This window comes from Manihot esculenta, chromosome 7, assembly GCF_001659605.2.
Source record: "Manihot esculenta cultivar AM560-2 chromosome 7, M.esculenta_v8, whole genome shotgun sequence".
NCBI classification, from domain to species: Eukaryota; Viridiplantae; Streptophyta; class Magnoliopsida; order Malpighiales; family Euphorbiaceae; genus Manihot; species Manihot esculenta.
Window position 1 is genome coordinate 3,839,972 of NC_035167.2, and position 26,425 is coordinate 3,866,396.

Here is a 26,425-nt window from a genome sequence, read left to right on the forward strand (position 1 = left end):
AATTAATTTTAAAATTCAGTTCGATTTTTTTATTCAATTCGGTTTGGTTTGATTTTTAATTTTAAAAATTTCAGTTATTTCGGTTCGATTCGATTTTGATGAGAAAAAAATTAAAAAAATCAAACTGAATCGATTAGTGATAATAATATATTATTTTTAATAATATAGAGAAATTAAATTATATTAAAATTAAAATATTTTAATTAAATTTTAAAATATGAAAAATAAAGAGTAAAAAATAAAAAATTTATTAAAAATCGAAATCGATTAAATCGAATCAAATCAAAATTGATTCGATTTAATTTAATTTCTAATAAAAATTAATTTGATTTAATTTTTATAAATATTAAAATTTTAATTTTTAATTTATTTAATTCAATTTAATTTTAAATCGAATAGATGAAATGGTACGTGAATAAAATTTTTTCTGTTTTTTCTTTATTATTTTTTTTTCCTAACAAAGAACTCTACAAAGTTCTCGAACTCCTAAAATCATTGAAAGAAAAAATCATTAAAATTATTTTTTAAAAATAAAGAAAATTTTGAGGATTAAAAATAATTTTTTTCCAAATAATTAACGTTTTCCTACAAAAGACAGCATGGGAAGATGTCCAGAGACACCTAATGGTACATCTAGACAACTGTTTCCTAAAAAAAAAAGGCCAAATAAATTACTTATCTGGTTGGTGAAACACTCCGACGTCACCCGTGGGTAAGAGCAGCCATCAGCTCGTGCAAATTCTCCGTTGTTTCATCGTCTCTTCTCGCCTTCAATTTTGCCTCCTCTTCCCCACCCTGAGACCTTTATAAATACACACGCAAGACTCCTATTTGGTCTTCAGATTCAAAAGTATCAGATTTGAACTCTTCTTGCAGAGGCCTTAACCAAGAAATGGCTTCTATCAATGTCCCTTCTTGCCCTTCAACAACTGCTAGAACAGCTCTCCCCAGTACCCAGTGAGTTCTATTTTGTTCCTATTTTCCTCTTTTTCGTTATTTTGTTGAAATTTTGATTGTTTAACATGTTATAACGCTTTTGGGTTTTCATGTTATTGGATAAAATTTTCAATTTTCTTTTCTTTCTTTGATTTCCCTATTCGTTAATTTCCAGTCAATGGTTTCTTTCTTTGATTCATTCGTTCTTCTGTGATGATGAATGGTCAATGGTCATCAAATTTAGTATTGTTGGATCAGCTTAGCTTTTGTTACCTCATGGTGTGTTTTATTAGATTAAACATTTTCATGAAGTTTACTTTAGAAGAAGAATTTCTAGAAAGGATATGAACGGAGCTTGCTTGATATTTTGCTCAAGCAACGAGCTGTTCCTGTTTTGGTTGGCAATGGCTAAAATTATTTATTTTATGAACAGTTTGGAAAACAATCAATCCTCCAAGTATTTGCACTTATCTTGTGACTTCATCATTGATAATAGTTTTTGTTCTCGCAAATTTGATTTAGTTTTTGAAAAAAGATTGTTGATATATCATATATGTATGTTCCTGTGAGAATTATGGTCAACTGATTTAGCTTAGCTTCATGAATTTTGTTCTACAACTGCTACTAGATTCCTTCTCCTATTGTTTATTATTTTAGACAATAAAATGTTTTTTTACCCCTTCCTTTTTACATAGGGCACGGAGGAACTTCAAATTTTTCAATGGATTACATGGTGTGAATTCATTTTCCACAAATGGGTGCATGTTGAATTCCAATTCCATCTGCATTGATGGCACAAAATCCCCTTTTGGTATTAAGGGTGTTGGCAAACTTAAAGCAGCAGTAGTATCTGATGAAGGTGACCTGTTATCCTATTCCAATGGCAATAATGCTGCAGCAAAGAGGACTTTCATTGATAACAAACCCGTTGAAATTAAATTACAGCCTGGTGCAATAGCATTTGGAACCCTTGTGGCTGATACTGCTCCGATCTCTAGTGGTTTCCCCATCGATGATGACGAGTTCGATTTGGATCGCCCCACAGAAGGTTTTTCCTCCATACCTGAGGCCATTGAAGATATTCGTCAAGGAAAGGTATTTGTTTTCCCATGTCGTAATTCATGGCAGCATTTTCAGCCATTACTGCATGACTACTTTAAAATATTTCTCATTGCTTCATTGCTGATTACATTTTTCATTTCAGATGGTAGTGGTTGTAGATGATGAAGACAGAGAAAATGAAGGTGACCTTATCATGGCAGCACAGTTGGCAACACCTGAAGCTATGGCTTTTATTGTGAAGCATGGTACTGGAATTGTTTGTGTGAGCATGGCTGGGGAATATCTTGACAGGTTGCAACTCCCTTTGATGGTTACCCAAAATGCAAATGATGAAAAACTCTGTACTGCATTCACAGTGACTGTGGTATATACCTTTTTCCCTTTTTTATTTGAGATTTTAGATTTGGAATAATTGCATTCTCTGGTCAATTAGCATTCATTAGAAATAAGAAAGTTTCTGATTCGTGATAGGCCATTTCATGCTACTTCTCACATTTGGAGAGTTAACAGAGTACCTAACCATGTTGTATCATATAATTGGCTTTTTAGTAGGTTGATGTTCTCTCTTTCAGATAAAGAAGTAACTTCATTATTCAAAGAAAAGCATTAAATTTATCTTCAATCATTTTTCAGGCAAGAACATATTTATTACAAACCATTAGAACTGCATGATTAAAACTTCTATTACGTGAGCACTTTTTATTGCAAAAAACACACTTAGTTAGTGAATGTTCCTTCGGATCTTGTGAAGAGAGGGTTTACGGTCTTTATCTTTTAGTTTTTTTCCAGATGTAAACAATTATGCATTCATCATACGCATTCATGTACTTCTATAACAAAATAGTTCTGATGTTGGGATTTTTGCCTCTGTAAATCTTTTGTAGGATGCAAAACATGGTACAACCACAGGAGTTTCAGCTCATGACAGGGCAACAACAGTGTTAGCTCTTGCAAACAGAGATTCAAAACCCGAGGACTTCAATCGACCAGGCCATATTTTTCCGTTGAGGTATAGGGAGGGTGGCGTTCTGAAAAGAGCTGGACATACAGAAGCTTCTGTTGATCTTGCTGTTCTAGCTGGATTGGAACCCGTTGGAGTTCTATGTGAGATTGTAGATGATGATGGCTCTATGGCTAGATTGCCAAAGCTTCGTCAATTTGCACAGCAGGAAAATTTGAAAATTATATCTATTGCTGATTTAATCAGGTAAGTATTTCCTGCTTTTTTAGGATCTTTAATTTTTACTTATTTCAAAAGGAACCTGAAGCTAAGTAGCTTCATCAATTTTTGCTTTCTTCATCTGCTAACTATTTTAATAAAATATTTTCATGTTCTTATTAACCTCAAATTCTGCATACTCCAACTATCATTTTGAGTTGGCAGATGAAATATCGTAAATTTAGCAGCTCATTGATCCTTGCAACCTCCTGCTATATTGCATTCTTTATGTTCCATCTTCATTGAGAGCAGAACTTATCATCATAGTCTCATTAACAAGTAATGGATCATAATTGGCAGGTATAGAAGGAAGAGAGAGAAATTAGTAGATCGATCTTCTGCTGCTCGGATACCAACAATGTGGGGTCCATTTACAGCTTACTGTTATAGATCAATATTAGATGGCATTGAACATATTGCAATGGTTAAGGTAAGCAATGCTTATTATTTGATGCTCAAGCAATTTCAAATTCTTTTGGATCTTATTGAAAATTAGTGTAGAGTAAATTAAGTTACCAAACTGCTTAAACTTTAGAATTTTTTTTATCATAATTGCTTTTGTGTTGTATAGAACTGGTACCTCTAAAATGAATGTTGCTCCTATGAGAATCAGACCGAAATGGCATATCAATCATATGGAAAATAAACCTCCACCCAAAAAAGGAAGGGGAAAATGAAGGAATGAAAGTGGGGGAGAGGGAGAGGAAGAAGAAAAATGGCTTGAAATCCCATTGGAATTGTTTAGTGCCTTAGGTTGGAGAAGAATGGTGGGATTTTTACAAGCTATTTATTTCATTCTCTTTGAGCTGTTCATTTGCTTGTTGGAACTTACGTGTTTGTCTGTGGAATGAGAGCTTAAAAATAAAGTTCACCATTTTCTTTTCACTCTTTTTTTCTCCCTTTGAATGAGAAAAGTTAGCACTGAGAATAATTTTGTGCATTTGATTATCTATTTTACGCTCATACAAACAATTAATCTTGACTAATATTACGATTAATTCAAAATATTGAATGGTAATTACTAGATAATGTGCCCATGTAAGAATTGAAATGTAAGTCAACATAAAAGCTTGGTGGGAATTCAGTCTTGTACTTTTACTTCACAGTTCAAATGCAAACACGCATCACTTCTTATTATATTCTGTTTAAACTGAGTGATTCTTACTTGTGAGCAACTTTGTTTTCCAAACAGGGTGAGATTGGAGATGGACAGGATATTCTCGTGAGGGTGCACTCAGAATGCCTCACAGGAGATATATTTGGTTCTGCCAGATGCGACTGTGGGAACCAGTTGGCACTTGCAATGCAGCAGATTGAGGATGCTGGAAGGGGCGTGCTGATATACCTTCGTGGCCATGAAGGAAGAGGCATTGGTTTGGGCCATAAGCTTCGCGCATACAACCTACAGGATGCTGGTCGTGATACAGTTGAAGCGAATGAAGATCTGGGACTGCCTGTTGACTCACGTGAATATGGCATTGGTGCCCAGGTAATTTCCTAGTATAGTATGTCCTTTTGATGTTATTTACTCATCACAAATCAAAATGAAGTATCATCCTACTCGAGTGGGCATTTGGAATGGCTCGATTTGATACATCTCTTTAGCCATTTACTCTTATCAACCTAGAGGTAAAACAAATTTTGTAACAAGAGGAAACAATATTTATGCTTCATTTTACATTAATCATGGCCTTCCAAATTATAAAATGACACATGTTTAACAAAATCATGATCATTGGTTTAATTTGCTAGACGGTATAAATCATTGCATTACTGAAATTCAATTGGATGAATGTTCTTATATGGATTCATTCAACCATTGCTTGATTGATCTAATGATGAAAAAACCATATGAATATTGGAGCATGCTGACCAAAGTTCCAATTTTGAATTTCTTTTTTGGTTCAATAAACTTTGAGCCAGATCTAAAAGCTTGGAACTTTCTACTTGATTCTATGTTCATTCTGCAGATAACAGTGGTTTTTTAGAGAAAAAAAATCCACTCCTGTAGTTCTGGAGGCAATTTTTATGTTGAACTTGTTGCATTTTCATTGCAGATATTACAGGATTTGGGTGTCCGAACAATGAAGCTGATGACGAACAACCCTGCAAAGTACATTGGGCTCAAGGGCTATGGATTGACTGTTATAGGTAGGGTTCCTCTATTAACTACCATCACAATGGAAAACAAGAGGTACCTCGAGACTAAACGTGCGAAAATGGGTCATATCTATGGAGTAGAATTCAACGATCACTTGACCCATCTTACCGGCAGCAATGGTAAACCTAGCGTCGACACTGCAACAGATGCTACTTCTAGCCGTTGAGCGATCTGCTCCGGCTTCAGACATCCATTAGTCACCTGTGAGATCTAAGCTCTTTAACATGACAGAATGGGAAAATTATTAATTGGATTGATCATGGAGATGAATTCAAATTCTTTTATCATACTCTAGTGAGAAACTCATAACTATGATCTCTTGTTTAGGGAGAAAAATTATGCTGAAAGATTTGTTGAGTGCCCTGCACTGATGAGCTATTCTTTCATTTTTCTTCTTGAAGGTGTAAACTAGAAATGAGAAATCCCATTGATGCAAATCCAGTGTTTCTGATCTCTTGTTGTATTTTTATATCCTGGCCACTGTAGAAGTGGCTGCTGGTTCTGTATTGTTTGCTGATTGACAAACAATTAGCTATGAATTTGACATTTCAAATTTTTATATGTATGATTTCAAGTTAATGGAATAAAAATATCCTTTTTTACATTGGAAAATAAATAAATAAATAAATTTTATTATATATTTTTTTCCTCTTGATTGCATATCAAGTTTTGAAGTGAAGGAATGAACTGAGCATTGCTATTTGCATCTCAATTTTTTTTATGCCAACTTAGTTTACCACATAAAAGGATTAGAGGAAAATGGTAATTATTGAAATAATTCCACATAAAGTTGGTTAATAAAAAAATCTGATAATTATAAGAGCACATATACAGAAAAAAATCTAAAAATATAATCGACGCTTCTGAGAGTGGCTACTGAAGAAAGCCAAAGAGAGAAAGATCGAGAGAAATTCTCTCTAAGAACTATGAGAGATTCAGAAAATCTATGTAAAGAAATTAACGATGAAATTATGCTCCTGGTTGTTATGAAAAATATTTTTAATTGTTATTATTTTCTTTCTCTCTATTAAATTGTTGGTCACTTCTCTTATTAAAATAATATTACGATTTGTTTGGTTTTATTATTAGATACATCAATAGTTTAGTTATTGTTGATAATTGATAGTAGTTAATTCATATTCATGGAACTGTCATGCTTTGTGAGTTTGTTGCTGTTGGAGAGTGGAGAGCCAAGTACCATGTTTCTTCCATGTAAAGTATTAGAGACGGGAATTGGTGTTATTTAATTAACAAGGGACGCAGTTTGCTTGATGAAAAGTGGTGGTGGAGCATTTGTGAAGTGGAATTGGTGCTACGCAGAGAAGCATATTCGGTGGAGACGGTGCAAGCCTGAGCACTGAATGCTATGCATGGATTTTGGTGAACCCCACCCATTCTCACCTGCATGTCTTCCTTGCTATGTCCTCACTAAAGATTTTTAGTTTCTTGACAGCATATGTAAGGTGTTATTTGGATGTTCTTTTGAAGTTAAGTGGGCTTGCCTAGTGTTATTATTATTATCATGATATTTTCATTTGAAACTGTCAAGGTATTGGACAATCCCTGATAATTAAATCTCTAAAAGAGTTTTTATGTAAATATAAACCATCTATAGTTTTTATTATAAAGACTAAAAATCAATGTAAATATGTGCAACGTTTGCGATGACAGTGTAGATATTCTTTTTCAGTTTTTGTCAATCTATCTGGAAAAACAAGAGGCCTGTCTTTGTGGTGGAATGATTCTGTAATGTTAGAACCACGACTTGTTATGCAACATTTTGTGAATTATTATATAGAGCTTGCTAATACTACATTGGAATGGCAAATAACTTTTGTGTATGTTTACTCTGATAGGAGCAATAAGGTCTTATGGACTGATTTAAAATGCATTCGTGTACCATAGAATATTCTATGATATTGTATTGGTAATTTCAATGCTATTCAAATTCAAGAGGACAAAATAAGGGGTTGTGAGATACAATTTTCACAAGTGGAAGGTTTTCACAATTTTATTCACTCATGTGCATTGATGGAATTGCCATGAAAATGTTATGCTTATACTTGGTTTCACAAACGTTTTAGAGACCAAGCTTTTCATAATGTTTGGATCGTGCCTTAGTATCCATTGAGTGGCAAGAACTCATTTCAAGGGCTCAAATTATTCATAAATCTCTGCTAAAGTCTGAATATCGCCCTCTTATTTTGTTGCTCAATTCTTGTCCTAGTAAGCGCAAGTTTTTATTTCTATTCGAGGCCAAGTAGGTGAAGCATCCTGAATGTGCAACGGTGGTTCAATGTGCTTGGCTGCCCCTTGTCGTAGCTCAACAATGTTTTCCTTTATGCGTAAACTACAACCTTGCCGATCTTATCTCAGTCAGCGGCATAAAATCATATTTATGGGAGATTTTAGTTGAATGCAACAAATCCAACGATAATTGGAAGAATTGTTTGCTAGACCTTTTGATTTCCATAGTGGTGTTGTTGAGCCTCAGTTAAAGGTCAAGCTTCATGATTTAAGGCAGTGAGACGGGGCACATTAGAGATAAAGATCTCGTGTGTAATCATTACAAAAGAGGGATAGAAATATACAATTTTTTCATCTATCAGCTATCCAAAGGTGATAACAAAATCGAATTATTTACCTTCAATCTACTTCAGGTGAATGGATAGAAAGTGTCTTCGGTATTACTTCTTTGATTAGGAGTTTCTTTAAATATCTTTATAGTGCACCTCCATTACATAGTTGTGATTAGGTTCTTACAGTGATACCTTCTTTAATCACACTAGAACTCAATGAGGCTTTGCTAGCACCTCTTTCTAATGCGGAGATAAAGGCCGTAGTGTTTTAGTTAGGTGCAGACAAAACTTCAGGGCCTTATGGTTTTTGAGGTTTGTTCTATCAGCATAATTGGGACACAGTGAGACTATCATTATGTCATGTTGTTCATAGTTTTTATGCTTCTGGCTATCTGTTGAAGGAGCTCGATCTTACCAATGTTATTCTTATTTCAAAGTGTTGTAATCCTGTTGACATTCATCAATTTCGTCCTATCAATTTGTGCAACTTTGCTTATAAAATCACTTCTAAAACAGTGGTCAACAGGCTCAAACCATGGATACATTCACTCATTTCCAGATAGAACAACATTGTAATTGCACATAAGGTTTTTCATTATTTGAAGACTTAGAAGTAGTCATCTTCATACTATAGCTCTCAAGGTAGACATGTACAATTTGATTGGGGTTTTTTGCATCTGGTTTCTATTCTTATTAATGGTGTGCACTCTATTCCCTTTTTGCCCTTTTTGGAGTCTCAAGCAGAAGGATCCGTTGTCTCCTTATTTCTTTTCTTTTTTTGTCTGTTACTTAAGTGCTTTCTTATCTATTGTCGGATGCTCATAGTAAGGGCTTAATTCAAGGTATTAAGGTGTCACAGTATGCTCCAATAATTGTTGATATTTTATTTGCAGATGATACTTTGTTGTTTACTCGTGCTACAAGGCAAGAAACAGATAATTTGTTGTGACTTCTTCAGTATTATATTATGGCCCCCGCTCAATCAATTAATTTTCAAAAGTCTCATATCCTTTTTAGGAACATATACCTTTTGCTCTAAAGCATGAACTTATTTATAAGTTTCATATGCAAGAACTGCTTTCTCTAATAAATATTTAGAGCTACTTGTGCTTTTAGGATGATCTCGACAATAAGCATTAGCAGCAGTGAAAGATAGAATCTGGTCTAAGACTCAGGCTTGGAAATAAAAGCTGCTCTCTCAGGCTAGTCGTACCACAATGACTCGGTCAGTGTTATCTTCTATTCCTGTATACTTTATGGCAAATTTTCAATATCCTAAATAATTTTTTGCTAAACTTAATAGTTTATTATCGAATTTCTGGTGGAGTAGAAATAAGGAATTCAAAAAGATTAGTTGGGTCAGTTGGGTAATTATTGTCATTCTAAGTATTCAGGTGGTTTAGGTTTTGGAAACTTTGAAAATTTTAACCTTGCTTGTTTAGCAAAACAATATTGAAGGCTTCTTCTAGCATACAATTGGCTAACTGGCAGAGTGTATGGTCTCTTCAAGTGTCTCCTAAATTGAAAATTTTCCTCTAGCTACTTCTTCATAATGCTTTACTAGTTTCTATTAATTTGGTCAATCGCAGTGTATTGCATAATCTTTTGTATCCTATTTATTAGTCATGACCTAAAACTTTGGAGTATGTTTTTTTTGTGTCCATATGCTCAAGCAATTTGGCTATTTAGTCCCTGTGATTACACTCCTAACCCAATTGGCTTTTCTAGTTTCATATTATGGTGGAATACTTTATGAGATAGGTTTAAGTCAGAATTAGATGACTCTTTATTATTCACCTTAATCACACTCACCTTTAGTATATGTGGAAAAAAATGAATAAAGGTATTTTTAATATGATATAACTTGACCCTATTGCTACGTCACAGCGTATTTCCATTAATCTCAGGTAGCTATAATAGAGTAGATTTTTTATTGATTTCTTTATCCTCAATCATCTAGGTCCTTTTCTGTCATTACTTGGAGCCTTCTTTTTAAGAAAAACATCTAGCTCAATTGTGATCTGGTATAGAGAGATCAGTTTTTTACCTGTTGCTATTGCGTTAGTTAATTCAGATGGAAAAAAAAATTGTACATAAAATTACTATACAAGTTTGATGTTCATCTGCTATAGCAAAAGAGGCATGAGCGGTGTTGGCAACAGTTAATTTAGTATTGGCAGCTGATTTTTCGTTCATTGTGTGTGAATCTGATACAGTTATTTTGTGTGACGTTTTTCGAACTATGTAATCTAATTTTTTTTTATGGAGTATTCGTGCTATAATAGTTTTTATATTAGATGCCTCCTCTCATTTTCAACATATTTTCTTCCACCATATATTTCCAAACAGACTAATTACTCTATAGATGTGATTGCTAAACTTAGACTTTGAAATTCACTGCCTCTTAATTGATAATTATATGAGTTATATCAATTAGCGGAATTATTGCAGTACATTTTGCTGCTTCTAGTAGCCATGAAATACATGGTTACCTTACTGGCAAAAAAAATATATATATATATATAATGAAAAAAGGTAAAGTGTTTTTGTTTTATCTTGAAACGTCAGCAGCTAACGACGAACCGAACCACTCTAATTTTTCAACTTTTTATATTGCAGTAGTTCATAAGGCTTTATCAATTAAGCAACAATTAGCTAATACTTTTACCAGTGAATATAAAGCAGTCATCGAGTATGAAACTTCTATCCGCTGCCAAAACCTATATCTAAAAATGCTCTTAACAAATTTATTAATTTTTAATATATATTATAAAAAGTAATTCATTAATTTTAAGAATAATTTAATGATATACCTTAATAAAATTTTAGTGGACCAACATGAATAAATATTAAATTAATTAAAAAAAAGATTTTTTTCATATTATAATTTTTATTTTTTTATAAATATTAAAAAATATAATTTTTTTATTAATTTTCATTTATATCATATAAATACATTAAATTTTATTAAATACAAAAAATATTTTAAAATTTTTTTTAAAAATAAATTAAAATTAAATAAGATTATAATATTCAATTTTTATAATTTAAAAAATAAATAATAATTAATAATTTTGAAACCATTGAAAAATAAAAAAGAGTTTTATAATATAAATAAAAAATAAATATTTCATTGTATTTTTTTTAAAAAATTAAAGTACAAAGATTATATCACTGTGCAACTCATACAAAATCCAGCTGAGCTGGAAGAAGAAATTGCCAGATCAATTTCCAAAGATAATTAGACGCGTTAATCTTTTTCTTTCCCTTTTTTTGACCTTTGACTCCTGCGGATTTTCACACCATATCCTCCGAATCCAAACGCTTCGCTTTCCATTCCTCTGACCGTTGCACAGAAGATAAGCAAAGCCGATCTCAACGGTTTTCCTTCCTTCCACTTTTCAAATTACAAAACACGTGTACGGCTTTAGTTAATTGACAGCAGTATCTTAGTGCTTTAAGCACGCCGCGACCCCACCAGCCGTGGAAAACCGTGTCTTCTTGCCTTACCTGGCCCCCACTATCATGATTTCACAAACAAAATCAATCTGTTCATCTGATCTTTTCCATCACGTAATCTGAACCGTTTATTTTTCTCAAACTTCGTTTTAAAGATACGGAAAATCTAACGGCTCTTGATTTGATCGAAACCCCCTCACACCGAGACGGCTATATATACCCTCTCCCATCACATTTTCTTTTCATACTCTGTTCTCTCTATTTACTCGGCTACTTTTCCATCTCTCTTGTTCTCTGTGTTTTCCGGCCTCATTGAGGAAGAAAAGAAATTGCTATGGCTTGTTCAAGGTTAGCGTTCTTGATTCTAATGGTGGTGCTCGTCGGAACCTCCGTGGCACAGTCACCTGCATCATCACCAGTAGCTTCCCCGTCTAAATCGCCGGTAGCGACTCCATCACCTGCATCTTCTCCAACGTCACCAGTATCTGCGCCTTCTCCATTGAAGGCTCCATCGGCAAATGCACCTTCACCAGCTACTATTACCTCTCCTCCTTCTCCTCCTCCGTCTTTGTCCTCTCCTGCTCCTGGTACAAGTGCTTTCCCTCCTTCCTCTATATCTGGCACACCATCAGAAGCTCCTGCTCCAGCGGAAAACGGTGTCGGATTAAATAGATTTACGATTGCTGGTTCCCTGGCTGTCGTTGCATTCACTGCCGTTATGGTGTTGTAGAGTGAATTAATATGGATGGATGTTACTTTATAGGTTTACTTGTGCGTTTCTGCGTTTTTTTTAATGTTTTTGTTTAATTATTCAACTATTCTTTTGTATTATTCATAGCGTTAATATTATATTTCTTTTATTGAATTTTAATAAAAAAATTAATTATATTCCTCTTTCCTTCAAATAAGAAAACTCCGATATGTTTTTTTCTGCTGTGTTTTACAGAGCGAGTAAGGAGAAAAAAGGGCGAGTGGAGCAGTAATTTTGCTAAAGACTGTTTCTTTAATTTATATTATTGATTAAAAAATGTTTGGAATTATAAAAATTTATGCCATAAACAATGCTTATTAATTACTCTATATGTGTTCTGTAATTTTTTTTCACTTTATTTTTTTTAAATAATAAATTTTAATAAATTTTCAATTATATTTTTCTTAAATTTTAAAATACTTATATAATAAACAATTATTAATGAGAGATTATTAAAAATAATAATTAATTAGATTTTTTTTAAAATTAAATATAATTAATACGATATAATACCTGCACAAAGTGTATTGTAATTTTAATAATTTTTTAATTATATTTTTAAAAAAATTTTAATACTTATTTAATAAACAATTATTAATTAGAAATTATTTAAAAAATAATTATAAAAAATAATAATTAGTGAGATATTTTTTTTTAAAAAAAATAAATATAATTGATATGATATAATATGTATACCAAATGTATTGTGTGCTGCTGTGTAAAGTGACGAAACCATAACAGTTACGGAAGTTTCACACGGAAAATGGGCATTGTAACAATGTCTATACTCATTCTAATACATTCGTCCTTCCAAGAAAATTAGTTCAAGTCGGGTATCATATGACCCAACTACCTTACTTTTTTTTTGCAAATTAATTAGTCACTCTCATTTTCGGCAGTCAAAACTGCCACTCTCATTTTCAGAGAGACGATGATGCTATCAGCATATGACATTAGCTATGTTCTAGAATAGAAATACTATAAAACTCCATGCAATAGTTGATTTTATTGTAAAAATAACCTAAAAATGCAATAAAATCCCAGGCTGGAGATTTCTGAACCGCTGGTCAAAAAAATGAAAGGTATAGGAAGATAGTGCCTATGGAGTCAAGGATTCTGTAATTAGAATCCTTCTACAAAGTCAGTCAGGAATAAAATTTCGGTATGCAGCAAAACTCGCTTTCATACCACCAACAATGTAGCCGAGTACGAGACCATAATCATGACACTAAGGATTATGGTAGAAATATATATATATAAATCTGTTATTTTTAGTGACGCACAACTAGTTATTAATCAGTGACAGTTCAAAGTTTGGGATCCAAATCTCATCAAATATGAAGAGAAAATCCAGTCTTTAAGGACGAGGATCAAGGAGAGGCAAGGCGAATGTCAACTTCGCCAAGTGGCTAGGAAAAAAACTGATCAGTTGGCAAAAATGGTAGCGGTAGGCGAGCAACACTACTCAGTCATTCCAATTCGAAGTACTACCCACTCTAGTAACCAATGAAGATGAGTCTCTATCCATCAAGGAGGGAGAATCGTAGATGACTCCGGTGTACAGATTGCTGATCGAGGACGAGTTGCCAATGGATGAAGTATCGGCCAAACAGATAATAAAAAGGTTCTCTAGATATGCACTAATAAATGGTTGGTTGTACAGAAGATCGTTAATACAATCGTGGTTACGGTGCGTAACAAAGGATGATGGTCGGAGTATTCTCAGAGATATCTATGAAAGGAGATTGCGGAAGCCATTAGGAGCTTGGACGATCACTTGGAAGGCACTCAGACAAGGATATTACTCACTAAAGGTAGTGCAGGATGTAAAGGAACTTGTCCAGAAGTGCTGATGGTGTCAAGTGCATGCAAACATTCCTTGAACCCTCGGTGAACTGCAAGCAGCAATTGGAAGCCCTGGCCCTTTTTTTTCAATGGAGGCAAGACATCTTTAGCCTATTTCCAAAAGCAACAAGGTCAAGGAAGTTCGTGATTGTGACAGTTAACCATTTCAGCAAGTGGGCCAAGGCAAAAGCAGTCTAGTCCATCACCACGCAATAGACAATCTCCTTAGTCAGTAAATTCACCCATTTCAGAATCTCTAAGGTAGTTATCACTGATAATGTGACTCAGTTTGCGAGTTTCAAGTTTAAAGACTTGTACAGGAAATGAAAAATTGACCTAAGATTTAGCTCAGCATTCTTTCCTCAAACTAATTGCATGATTGAGATTACAAATAGGACAATTCTATAAGATTTGAAGAAAAGGCTCGACAAAGCCAAAGGCAATTGGCTCGAGGAGCTAACCCATATCCTCTATGCATATAGAATAACTCCAAGAGCAACTACAGGAGAAATCTCGTTCTCACTGGTATATGGGGCTGAAGAATTAATTCCTATGGAGGTCCAAGTAAGTAATTTCAGGACTCAGTACGCCGAGTCCTCAGAGGACCCCGAGAAGATGCAATTCAACCTTGACTAAGCCGAGTTGTTACGAGAGCAAATTGCGATTAGAATGGCGGCCTACAAGAGTAAAATGTCCCAGATGTTCAACACTAGAGTCAAACTCCGAGTCTTTAATGTAGGAGATTTAGAGAATAAGGACTGATGTAACAAGCGATAGTGTCGGGTCTAATAAGTTGGGTGAAAATTGAAAATAAGTATTTAGAGTCTCAAAGGTTATTTGCTCTGGGGCTTATAAGTTGACCAAGTTAAACGGCCGAGTTATTCTTCATTTTGGAATATTTGTAATTTATGCACGTTTTATTAATAAATATTAACGAAGTATTTTTTTTCATATATTGTGTGTTATTCAGCTATAAGGAATGATGGTTTGCCAAAATTTAAAGTCGACGATTAAGCACTATTTAGGGATAATACACAAGGTGGGTAACCGCCATACACTTGACCGGGTGTTAGTCCTATTAATTAAATTTCTAAGGCGTTTTATGCCAAGACCATAAGGCAAGTAACCGCTAGGCATTTGACCAGGTGTTAGTACCATTAATTAAATTTTTAAGGTATTTTATGCTAAGACCACAAGGCGAGTAACCGCCAGTCACTTGACCGGGTGTTTGTCCCATTAATATAATTATCCAAGTTATTTAAGTTTTATTTGGTGATTAGTCTAAGAAAATAGCTGAATGAGAGTTCGGGTTATGTCCATTTTTGGTCGAGTATCGATCCTACAAATACTTAAAAAAATAAAGATGGAAGTAAACGTTTTTCACTGAAAACAAAGAAAATTACATGGGAGGGATATCCTCAGGCTCCTCTTGAATCTCTATTACATTGGTATTTTCAATATTTATTACATTATCTGTAGAGACTCGATCAGTGGGGTTGTCCTTAGTTTGCTCCTTCCCTTCCTCATCCAGTAAGATGTCGTCAATCCAGGAGAATTCCTCCACGAAAAATTGCTTGGTGAGCTCTTTCTTCACAAAATCCTAACCTTGGACAAACATCTCTTCGCCTCAGGCCATCATCTCTTAAAGCTCAGTCTCCAATTTAGCCACCCTGTCTATGGTGGCCCGGTTCTCATCTACCCAATACTGCAGCTCCTGGACTTGCCATTGAAACTCAGCCACTTGATCCTCGGCAGTCTTGGCTTGAGCCTCAACAGTGGCTTTAGCAGCATTGATTTCATCCAAGTCTGCCTAGAGTTTATCTAGAGACTCTAGGATCTCCCTTATCGTGCTTTCCACCTCCGTAACCCGAGCCTTTAGCATAGAGCACTCCTCTTGGAGGTGATTTTTATTCGTCTCCTGTGCCCCAAACTCTCTCCTCAAAGCCTTGTCTCGCTCTTTGGCCATGTATGCATATAGGGCAGTCTCCATTGCGGAGTGGATGATATTATCGTAGAGATCATCTGTCTTGACCGCGTTCAACCGATGATAATCTTTAGGCCTCATGGCATTCTTAGCTATGAGGACTGACAGTTGGGGTTCCTCGAGAAGTGAGGCCATCCAGGTTAGTGTCAGCACCGGATGTTGGATGCTCTGAGGCCATGTGGCTCTAATTATAGCCTCTTCTTACGATGGCTCAGTTTGGGTGGAATTATTGGAGGAGTATCCCTCGAGGAAGACTCGGGTTGAGTAGCGGTTGGTTGTTCAGTTGTAGGTGGAGGAGGAGGGGAGGAAGCATGGCAATCTCCTCCTCTCGGCGTTCCCGTTTTGGAGGAGGGCCGGATGTTCTAGCAGTAGCCTTACCTTTGCAGGCAGCGTGCCGCATCGGTGAACTTATTCTTTTTCCAGCCATAGCTGCACAAAGGAAAAAGTGAGCAAGTAAGGCAGTTTTAAAAACAATGAAATTTAGAAAGAAAAATACCCTACTTTACAGCACGGGGAATGTTTTCCCGAGGGTTTTGAATATCACCACATTGATGTCTACCCTCTGGAGGAAGTCCAAAGTCTTTTTCGCATCCCTCTGTGGTGAGATCCCATCCTTTCTAGGCTCCACATATATATTCTAGTTAGTTTACAGTTTTCCTAAACTCCCGATAGCGAAAGATGAAAAACTTGTTCTTCTAGCGTTTTAAAGAAGAGGGGACCCGGTCAAATAGGGTTTAACATTTCTTCCCATTAAGGAAGTAGAACTCTTCATTCTTTCGGGTTTCTAGCTGATACAATTGGGAAAAGAGGGCTATACTCTGCTCAATGTTGTTATTGAAGCAGACGAAGCGAAAAGCTACCAGAATCCTGTAGCCATTTAGGTGTAGCTGGGTGACCGATAGCTTGTGAAAATGGAAGATGTCAACAAAATATGGGTTCAGAGGGAATCAAAGACATGCCTTCAACTGTTTTTCGTATACCATGATGGTATCCTCAACAGGGATCTGGTCGTCAGCATGAACGTTAGGGTGTTGAGCGTAAATCCAGAAAAACTCTCAAGAGATGTGGTAATTGTCGTGCAGTCGGTCTATATCCCTCTCAGTCAGCACAAATGGGATGTCATTTACCCAAGAGACTGTCGTTATCATGAACCGCCCTCAATGAAACGATGGGAGCTGAAGCCCGGATGGGGCCACCAAAGGAAGAGCTCGAGGTGGAACCTCCACCAGAAGAAGACGATGAAGAAGAAGACGATGAAGTAGAAGACGATGAAAAGAAAAAGTCCTATTCATAATGAGAATTAGGGAATAGGAGTTACCTTTAGAAAATGTGAGAGTAAGAAATTGATGGTCGAGCCTTTTTTAAAAAGTAGAGAGCAGTTGAGAGCAAAAGTGGTAATCGGAGGAGAAAGAGAATTTTTATATTGTTTGTTTCGACAGTTGGTTTAAATACAGTTCTAGAAGTAAGACAATTAACATTTATGTTTAAAAACAGGCGAATAGACGTGGATGCAAAGAGCCAACTTGTATATGACATGTGTCCAAGATCGTGAAGACAATTATAATATTTAAATTTGAAAAATCGAAAATCAGTGAGGGACCTCTGATACGACATAATAGCTGCCCAAACTATGTCGTGAGCCGTCACTATACGACTGAGTCACATAGTAAGGCCTCACGGAGCTATGACACTCGGTCACGGAAGTCTCACACAGAAGAAAGAAGATTCAGGCATCGTAACACTCGATACTCAAAGCAACAAAAGACTGGCCCTCTCTTGAACTAGTCGAACCTCTAATTACACAAGTTACCGTTAGATGATAGAATCCAAAAGATTCCCATCATGTCTGTAATTGCGAAATTTCTTATCCACTAATTAGTACCAGTCGGATTTACAAGAGATTCAATAACTAATTCTATCTTTTTATAGTATAAAAGTGAAGCATATACAGAATACAAAGTACACAGTTTTACACAGTAATTCTAAACTCAAAATATCTTTTATACTCACTATTTCTACTAAATTACTAATTTAAATATCGGAGTGGCTGATCATAAATACAAACAACTTTACTATTTATCTTTTATAAATTGGCCCGTCACACTTTAGTTATTTTCAATTGCATTATGAATTATAATAGTCATATCTAAATGAATATAAAATAAAAATATATAAATAAATAAACAAATGGTTAAATTAAAATTCAAATGCGTGTAATTTTAGCTAAAATTGCTCTTATTTATTTATGCCAGAGTTGATTAATTCCAAAAAAATATGATTTAGATTTTATGCAGATTTCGAAAATTGAACCAATTAATTGTATACTTAGTTCAGATAATATATATATATATATAGTTCCCCAAAATCTAGAAGGATTGTTTTTTCAATAACCAAAATTACATGCTAAAAAATTTATTCATAGGTCTCTCACAAAGAAAGCATTAAAATGTTTTGTCACTTTTAACTATTAAGAGTTTAATTAATTTAAAGAAAATAGTATGTAATTTGTCCCTTAATTGTAAAAATAAATTTTTTTAATTCTTATAATATAAAAAATTCAATTTTAAAAAATATATTAAAATATTTTTAATATTTAAAAATAAATATGTCTTTTATTTTATGGAATTGAGAGGTGGTTTAAACATGTAAAAAATTATTTTGCAGTAATCAATTTTATAATTTTTTTAAAAAATATTTTAAATAAAAGAATATAGGTTAATTACTAAAAAATGCGAGGAGAGAAATATGATTTGAGCAGAAAGGGGCAAAAAAAAAAACGGAATTGACCAAGAAGAAAACAAAGGATGGAATTAGTGCGACAAACGTGTCACACGCGTTTCCAAATGCTCCAGGTTTCCACGTCTGTGGTCCCACAACAGAATTTCCACGTTTCGACCGTTTAATTTCGTTGTACTATGAACGTGTCATGTGATCTTGTCGCCACAGACAATTTACTATCCACGTGTACGACTCTGATCCATGCACAGCTCTTTCTTTGTCGTTACCCACTCGCAAAGTCCAAAGCCTCCCAAGCACGTACGACTTGCAAAACACGTTATAAGGTAATATGCCTATAGACTAAAAAATAGCACAATTTTACCCTCTTTTTTTTCTATATTTATAGCATAAATTTTAAATTTATTATAATTATAATAATTTTTAAATTAATTTTAACGATATTTAAATTAACTGTTATATAATTATTTTTATTATATAAATAATTTAATTAATTAAAATTTAATTAAAATTAAAATTAAAATTTTTTAATTATATAAAATTTTTAAATTTCATGATTAAAATATTTAATTTTTTCTTATTTAAATAAAAATTTTAAGTAATTAAAGATTTAAAAAAATTTAATTAAATTAATTAAATTATTTATATAATATAAATAATGATACATAGTTTGTTCGATGAACTAATTTAAATTTAATTAAAATTAATGCAAAAAAATTCTATAATTATAATAAATTTAAAAATTAAAATTTTTTAATTAAAATTTTAAAATTTTGGGTTAATAAAGTTATGATTTTTTTAGCCCAATAGATTTAAGTAATATTATATGAAATTGTATAATTTATTAGTTAGTTTCTGTATTTTAGAAATAAAATAATTAATTAATAAAAATTTTAAAATCTCAAAATTTAATATATATTTTTCTTTAAATTAAAAAATTATCTAGTAAATTTTTTATATATCATAAAAATTGAAAATTTGCTTCTAAAAAAATATTATTGAATTGAAAAAATATTATTTTTTTATCAAAATATTTATAAACTTCCTTATTATATAAATAATGTTTTAGTTATTTTATCTTTTAATTTTAATTTTCCACTAGTGCATTTTCCCTTACAGATTGGCTACTCTTTAGTCATTACAGTAAATGTTATCCAATAAATAATTATTAACCAGTTGAAAAATTAAAAATAAAATAAAACAAGTCTCACCATTAAATGAAGTCGTGGTAAACAAGTTCTAGCTTATCCAACGGTGGAAAAATAACTTATTAACTGCGAAATCTTTCAAGGGAACACACTTTATAAATACCTCGTGTAGTTCTTCTCTCCCTGCATCGTCAAGCTGACTCTCTCTATATAGAGCACAAGATATAACTCTTTGCCATCCTATAGGCTACAGAATGGTTCAATCGAGCGCTGTCGTTTTGATGTTAATGGCAATGTGCTTGACATCTGAATTAGCCCAATCTTCTTACTCCTCACCGCCGTCACCTTCACCCATGAAATCTCCGCCTTCGGAATTGACTCCTACTCTGGAACCAGCCACCGCACCTCAGTCTAAGCCACCTGTCTCTGCTGCTGCACCTGAAAAGAGCAATCCCCCGCCAGTACCCTCTCCATCTGAGCTCGAATCTCCTCCTCCTTCTCCAGTAGCTACTCCTTCCTCAATCTCTGCAGCGCCATCTGAGGCTCCTTCACCAATTGAAAACAATGCCGTTTCGAACAGATTAGCTATTTCTGAAACTGCGGCTGCCGGTCTCTTCGCTGCCGTTTTGTTGATGTAGATTGCTTTTTTTTTTTTTTAAAATAATTTCTTTAAGTTAGTCTTTTTCGTTATTGACGCGAGTCAGTGTATTGATCGTTTGATCTTCTAGTTTGCTTAAAAATAAAAATAAAAAAAATCGTTTTTAAAAAATTAGAAATGAGACATTTATATATATATACACACACACTCCACATGATTATTCATTTTTAAAATTTAGAAATTAATTCCAGAAAATATAAAATAATTAATTCCAAATATAACTTAATTTTATACTAAAAAAATCCTAATACATAAGAATATTATCATTTGAATTATTGATCTCCTAATTGAACTATATATAAAATAAAGAAAAGATTATTAATTTCCTCGACATTGAGGAAATATATTTAAAAAACTAAAAATAACTTAAAAACAAAAGTTTGTCTCCATCAATCTTTACAAAAAGTATAATTCAGTCCTAAACTAATTTTTAGACAAATTAAATTAAATTATAGTAAGAATTATTTAAAAAAAAATCATTTGATCATAGTTAATCCTCACACTTTTCAAAAACACATTAAACCATTTTCCATATTAGTAGCCATTTTAGTTTATACTTCTAATTCTGAATTGAAGACGTTTCGTTTTTGTCTCAGATCTATAGCTATGTGACTAAGAAACAATTGCAAGTGTTGCCAAACCAAAACAGGGATGATATAGGGCCTTATTAGTATAATGGAAAATAAAAAGATTAAAGGTATTTATGGGTAAAATAAATTTCTTCTCATATGAAATGTAAATATAAATATATATTATAAAATATAAAAAATTATAATTTTTAACTTATTAGGAAGAATAGCGAAGATATTATTTAACATCTCAAATAGGATTTATTGATAACGTTCTTATAAAACAAGTAAATAACTTAAAAAAAATAAAATCAGAAAGAAAATCCAAATCACCGTAACAGTCCACCTGATTAGAATATGGTATATATATTAATATAATTAATATCCAACAAACTAACGAGCTGTCACTTCATCAGTTACTCTTTTATCTGCAACATCCTAAATGACAAAAGCGGCACCTAATAATCCAACACTCATCAATCCAACGATCGATAATCTACTAGAAACGGCGCCGGTCGCTGATGGACCAGGAGCTTTAGCTGGAGAGGACGCTGCAGTATGGCCCGACGGAGCTGATGAAGGAAGCGAAGTTGGAGACTCACCGGTAGTCGGAGAAGGTGCAGTTGCATGTGGAGTATTTGGAGATGCTGCCGGTGATTCAACATGAGGAACTGGTGTAGGAGAAGGCGGAGAGGCAGCTGGTGATGGAGTCGAGGCGCATTTGCTCGGCGACGGTGCCGAGGAATGTGCCATTGCGGACGTCATCAGCAATACCAGCAGCGCAAGCAAAAGAACCCTTGTGTAAGCCATTCTACGGAGGAAATGTAGTGAGAGAGACTGCTAAGTGTGAACTGGAGAAGGAACAGAGAGCACAGGGAGTATTTATAACGGTGAGACGGTGGCTTGTGTGTGTATGTAAACATATCAGGGTACGTGTTTGTGATGTTTGAACCGTTCGATTTCTGTAGAGAATAAATGAAGGGCGATGATGAGTGTGATTATTAATAAAGGTAATTAACCTTATTTGACTATGTATTCGATTATTATTTTTTTATTAGAGATAAACAAATACATACTAAGTTCAGAGGCAGGACAGGACTAAATCTTTAATCCTATATAAGTCAATATATGGGATTCTGAAGGACCCATTCGTATTCAATTAAATATTAAAAAAATAAGTAATAAGACTTTGAACGTATGACCTTATTAAATTAATGGTAAATTCCTTAATCTCTAATTGCCAAAAAAAATTTTACCAAATTTTTTTTTTCTATCAGAAAAAGAAGCAAACAAGTATCAGATTAATAATGCACCATATAAGCAATTGAGATATCAAGAATATCACCAAAGAGTATACTTACTCTTGGCTGAAGGCTAAATTAGCAAGATCATCCGCTACTTTGTTACCTTCACGATACATATGCACTATGAAAACTTGTCAAATTTAATCTAGAAAGTGAATAAATGCAACTAATAAGGTTTCTATGCTTGAGATTTGCAATTCTAAGATGCTGAATAGCTTGAACAACAACTCTATTATCTATTTGAATTTGAATCTTTATCCAATTACGAGACCTTACTTCTTGAAGACCAATAAGGATTCCTTGGAACTCAGCTCTATAAGCACTACAACGATACAATTCCATAGCATATCTCTCAATTCATCTACCCAAATGATCGCGAAAACCCTTAACAGAAGCCGACAAGTTACTACTTCTTCGCCAAGCTCTATCACTGTTAATAACCATCTAATTCAAAGGGGGAGGAATCCACCTTATTTGAGTTTCATTGTTGATAACACACCCATTTCTCCATTTCTAGATGTACTATAGGTAAGCCAATCCCTAAAATTTGAGCAACAAAATTTATTTTTAAGATTAGCAAGCATCCATGCATTGCCAAAAAGGGAAATTAAAAAATCTTTGCACATCACTAGCATTAAGGAATCATTTCTAAAGGAACATCTACCCAATACAATCACGCAACAAGTGAAGAGTCGATTCTTCATGATTGCTATAGAAGAAGTAGGTTGGATTGGAAGTTAAATGGAATGAAATCTCTCCAAATTAGTTAAGAGGCGGTTCTGAATGCACAGCCAAAAGAAGTCAGCATTCTTTTGAGACTCTTTTTAACTTCAAATCAACTTTTAAATCAAGTTAGGGGTCTCATAATTCCCTCGGCAAAGAGATAACTTATAAAAATATAAAAATTAATTTTTAAATAATGATAATATTCAATTATGAGTTTAATTTTTTTTTTCTTATACCAAGGTGTTAGTATCATGGGTAAGTTAGTTAGAAAAAGCGCCACTCTTTTTTTTTTTTTTAATTCTTTTTATTAAATTTTTAAATAATGATAATATTTACATTTAGAGATTTTGAAGGGCCAGCCAATGCGACGTACCCGAAAAAACCTCAACTCAGGACCTTTGCCACAGTATACACGCACATATCGATTTACTCCTCCCATTAAATTTTTTTTTATCAGAGTTAGAAACACACGGACTGCGACCCACTTGAATTGGTATCTTCTCAAATGTGAAAATGTTGTTGGTAAGTCAATCTTAGAGCGTGAAAAAGCTGCATCACTTGAATTTGCTTGAGAAATACTACTTCAAATGGCGTATTCTTGTTCTACAAAACTTATTTAATTTTCTCTTTTAATATTAAAATATTAAATTTGAATAAAATAACCAATAATACACACATATATATATATTTATGTCAATTGGCATTAAAACAAACATCTGGTGTACATTGTTCAAATTATTTCATATAATATACAAATAATCAAGATCATATGATGTATTTTGCATGTACACTCAAAAGTAAATTTTCTAAATTTTAATTTACTTCCCTTCTGATTTTTGTTGCAGAAGTTTTTCAATTACAGGTTCAACCATTGTTTCCAAGTCTTCAATGTCATGCTTCAACTCATCCACCTTCATTACATCAACAACATTTGTCAGCAAAAATGTCCAAAATTAAGGATTGAATTAGTAAGATTAAGAAGGGATAGAATTTGAAAGTTACGTACCTTGTGAATGAAATCTCTGGTTAGCTGAGCATCATCAGCTGTTGCTTTTGAAACCTTCTCTATTAACATGGCAGTTTCTTTTAGTTTTCCATTTTCAGGAAGTTTTTCTGCCATCTCAGCTGATACGTTTTCTGCCATTGTTGCAACCTTTTGTACTACAGTTGCTGCAGTTTCAATCTCTTCCTCAATGATTTCTACCTCTTCTGTTTGTTTTGCAGAAAATAACTCGTATGCTTAAAATATTTTTTTAAAAAAATAATTTTTTTTATCGTCTAATTTAATTCTATTGTATATGTAGGATTGCTTATAAGAACTTCCCTACATTTCACAATGGGTATTAAAATTTTGCTTTTTCACCTCTAATTACAAGTTTTTATATATATAAATGACAGATATATATACCTTGTATAATCTTCAGTTTCTCCCATTTTGGCTTCCAGAATGGTAGTATGAATGATAATAAAGAGCCCAACACCCATTTTGCCCTGCATCCCATTATAAGAAGGATTGAGAAATCAGTGCGTTAGGTTTTAAATCGATCCGAATTGAAAAAATGAAAATTAAATTATAAAAATATTAAAAATAGAATCAAACTGATTATTAAAATATAATCGAATCGAATTAAATCGATTCAATTCGATTATATCAAAATTAAAATTTATAAATTTAACATATTTAGACTTAGAGTGTTGATTGGATTAAATAAAAGAGGGAGTAAAGAGATTGGCTTTGGGTTGGATAGGAATTAGTATAATAATATATAATATATAATAAAATTATTTAATTCGGTTCGTTGAATCGGAACGTGAATAATTTAAAAAATATTAACCAAATCAAATTGAATATTTCAACTAATTATTCGTTGAACCAAAATTAATCTGTCGTGCACTCCCCTAATTACAATTTTCTAAAGTTATTAGCCCATTTTCTGCCTTTGTAATTAAAAATTTTTACAAAAATTAAATTAAATTAATTTTTTAATTAATTCCTTTATTTCTATCTTTCTCATTTAATCCAATGCAGACTCTTCATGCTTAATAAATATATTATTCGATATATTATAAAAAATTCAAATTGAACCAATAAAACGATTGCAAGTTCTGCTCCAACTAATTATTAATTCCCAAAAATTCAAAATTTTAAGTAAAAATATAATAAATATAATGAATTTTTTATTTTCATTGTTAGGAAAATATTAAGAAAACTATTATTCATTAATTAATTTATAAAATTAAAAAAATATATTAATTAGGTCATAATGTTAGGCTTTTAAAGTAATTCAGTTATTTTTAACATTAAAGAGAAGAGAAAAAAAAAAATTTCTTTTCAATTAAAATTGTCCTTCTTTTATTAAGTGAATAGCCAAAATAATTTAGAGTATTTTAAATTCTTTTTCAATCATTAATTGTTAAAATTAATTGAAAGATAAATTACTATATTTTTAAAATTCTATAAATATTTTAATATATTTATTAAAAATTAAAGAATGACTTGATAAAATTTTCAGGACTAAATAATATTTTTTTTAAAAAATTATTCTAAATGTAAATATTACCATTTAACGAAGTTAATCCTCCGATGATTGGGTACTGGCGGTACTGGTGGTGGGCTAACCATATCATCCTTTACCTTCACCCTAGTTCATAAATTAAACTTTCAAATATAAGAAATTTCCTTTGAAACTATGGGAGAAAAAAATAAACAAAAGAAAAATCAAGATGATAGTTATGCAAAATTACATGTGGGTATGAAGATTTCTTCTTGTTCCACCACCAGAAGCAGGAGAGATCATCATCTGCAATCCTCTGTGATGCATTGCATGATACCCATTTGAACAAATCTTCTTATCTTCAACATATCCAAGAGCACAATTTCTAGAGCAAAAAGCTCTGTATCTATGCATAAGTTGAAGAAAACTTGGTAAGCTGTAAGAAGTTGCTCTTGCAGACATGGCGAAGATGGGCGTGTGAGAGAGGCCAATTGGTTTTTGCAGGTTAAATAAAAAGGCTAAAAGTAGGAGAAATTAAGGGGAAGAAGAACGAATGCCATCACGCTAAGGGATATCATGTGGCTTTTGCTTATTTGGTTTCTTGAAGCTATAGTTTTCGGTTATACTTGCAAAGAAAAATAATAATAATAATAAAAAAAATACAAGAAAAGAAATTTATTAAGCTAAGAATGTCTTCTGTTCCTTGCAAGCTATAACTAGCTAGCTTCTTGCTCTTTCGTGATTTCTCAAGCAAATCCAATTTCTAAAGCTTTTATTTATTTTTATTTTTTTA

The 26,425-nt window shown here is 33.0% G+C and overlaps 5 protein-coding genes across 6 annotated transcripts; 3 read left to right on the forward strand and 2 right to left on the reverse strand.

Moving 5' to 3' along the window:
- The first annotated feature begins 681 nt into the window (after nucleotides 1-681).
- On the forward strand, nucleotides 682-5,980 carry LOC110619359 (bifunctional riboflavin biosynthesis protein RIBA 1, chloroplastic). Of its 2 annotated transcripts, none has more exons than XM_021762759.2 (7): nucleotides 682-957; nucleotides 1,632-2,031; nucleotides 2,141-2,362; nucleotides 2,883-3,205; nucleotides 3,518-3,647; nucleotides 4,410-4,706; nucleotides 5,275-5,980. In XM_021762759.2, the coding sequence occupies exons 1-7, from the start codon at nucleotides 893-895 to the stop codon at nucleotides 5,542-5,544; spliced, it is 1,707 nt and encodes a 568-aa protein (XP_021618451.1). In that variant the 5' UTR covers nucleotides 682-892; the 3' UTR covers nucleotides 5,545-5,980. The 2 variants fall into 2 exon arrangements, with proteins under 2 accessions (XP_021618451.1, XP_043814432.1); XM_043958497.1 differs by having other exon boundaries at nucleotides 695-961.
- A 5,770-nt stretch (nucleotides 5,981-11,750) lies between these two features.
- Nucleotides 11,751-12,146, forward strand: LOC110618691 (merozoite surface protein CMZ-8). The gene has a single exon (XM_021761908.2). It carries the CDS (start codon nucleotides 11,751-11,753, stop codon nucleotides 12,144-12,146), a length of 396 nt encoding a protein of 131 aa, XP_021617600.1.
- A 7,988-nt stretch (nucleotides 12,147-20,134) lies between these two features.
- On the forward strand, nucleotides 20,135-20,518 carry LOC110619641 (classical arabinogalactan protein 1). The gene has a single exon (XM_021763165.2). It carries the CDS (start codon nucleotides 20,135-20,137, stop codon nucleotides 20,516-20,518), a length of 384 nt encoding a protein of 127 aa, XP_021618857.1.
- Nucleotides 20,519-21,545: 1,027 nt separating this feature from the next.
- On the reverse strand, nucleotides 21,546-21,917 carry LOC110619595 (classical arabinogalactan protein 1). The gene has a single exon (XM_021763106.1). The coding sequence runs from the start codon at nucleotides 21,915-21,917 to the stop codon at nucleotides 21,546-21,548; it is 372 nt and encodes a 123-aa protein (XP_021618798.1).
- A 1,879-nt stretch (nucleotides 21,918-23,796) lies between these two features.
- Nucleotides 23,797-26,148, reverse strand: LOC110619738. Its single transcript, XM_021763286.2, has 5 exons — nucleotides 25,883-26,148; nucleotides 25,699-25,779; nucleotides 24,546-24,628; nucleotides 24,144-24,346; nucleotides 23,797-24,048 (listed from the first exon to the last, which is right to left on the reverse strand). Exons 1-5 carry the CDS (start codon nucleotides 26,092-26,094, stop codon nucleotides 23,956-23,958), a joined length of 672 nt encoding a protein of 223 aa, XP_021618978.1. The 5' UTR covers nucleotides 26,095-26,148; the 3' UTR covers nucleotides 23,797-23,955.
- Nucleotides 26,149-26,425: the final 277 nt, after the last annotated feature.

Bases quoted from the DNA above. Each gene is read 5' to 3' on its own strand.
- LOC110619359 (XM_021762759.2), top strand. From the start codon at position 893: ATGGCTTCTATCAATGTCCCTTCTTGCCCTTCAACAACTGCTAGAACA. The intron at 2,363-2,882 runs GTATATACCTTT...AATCTTTTGTAG, and splicing joins CTGCATTCACAGTGACTGTG to GATGCAAAACATGGTACAAC. The intron at 3,648-4,409 runs GTAAGCAATGCT...TTTTCCAAACAG, and splicing joins AACATATTGCAATGGTTAAG to GGTGAGATTGGAGATGGACA.
- LOC110618691 (XM_021761908.2), top strand. From the start codon at position 11,751: ATGGCTTGTTCAAGGTTAGCGTTCTTGATTCTAATGGTGGTGCTCGTC.
- LOC110619641 (XM_021763165.2), top strand. From the start codon at position 20,135: ATGGTTCAATCGAGCGCTGTCGTTTTGATGTTAATGGCAATGTGCTTG.
- LOC110619595 (XM_021763106.1), bottom strand. From the start codon at position 21,917: ATGGCTTACACAAGGGTTCTTTTGCTTGCGCTGCTGGTATTGCTGATG.
- LOC110619738 (XM_021763286.2), bottom strand. From the start codon at position 26,094: ATGTCTGCAAGAGCAACTTCTTACAGCTTACCAAGTTTTCTTCAACTT. The intron at 24,629-25,698 runs GTAATATTTACA...AATGGGATGCAG, and splicing joins AGGATTAACTTCGTTAAATG to GGCAAAATGGGTGTTGGGCT. The intron at 24,049-24,143 runs GTACGTAACTTT...GATGTAATGAAG, and splicing joins CCAGAGATTTCATTCACAAG to GTGGATGAGTTGAAGCATGA.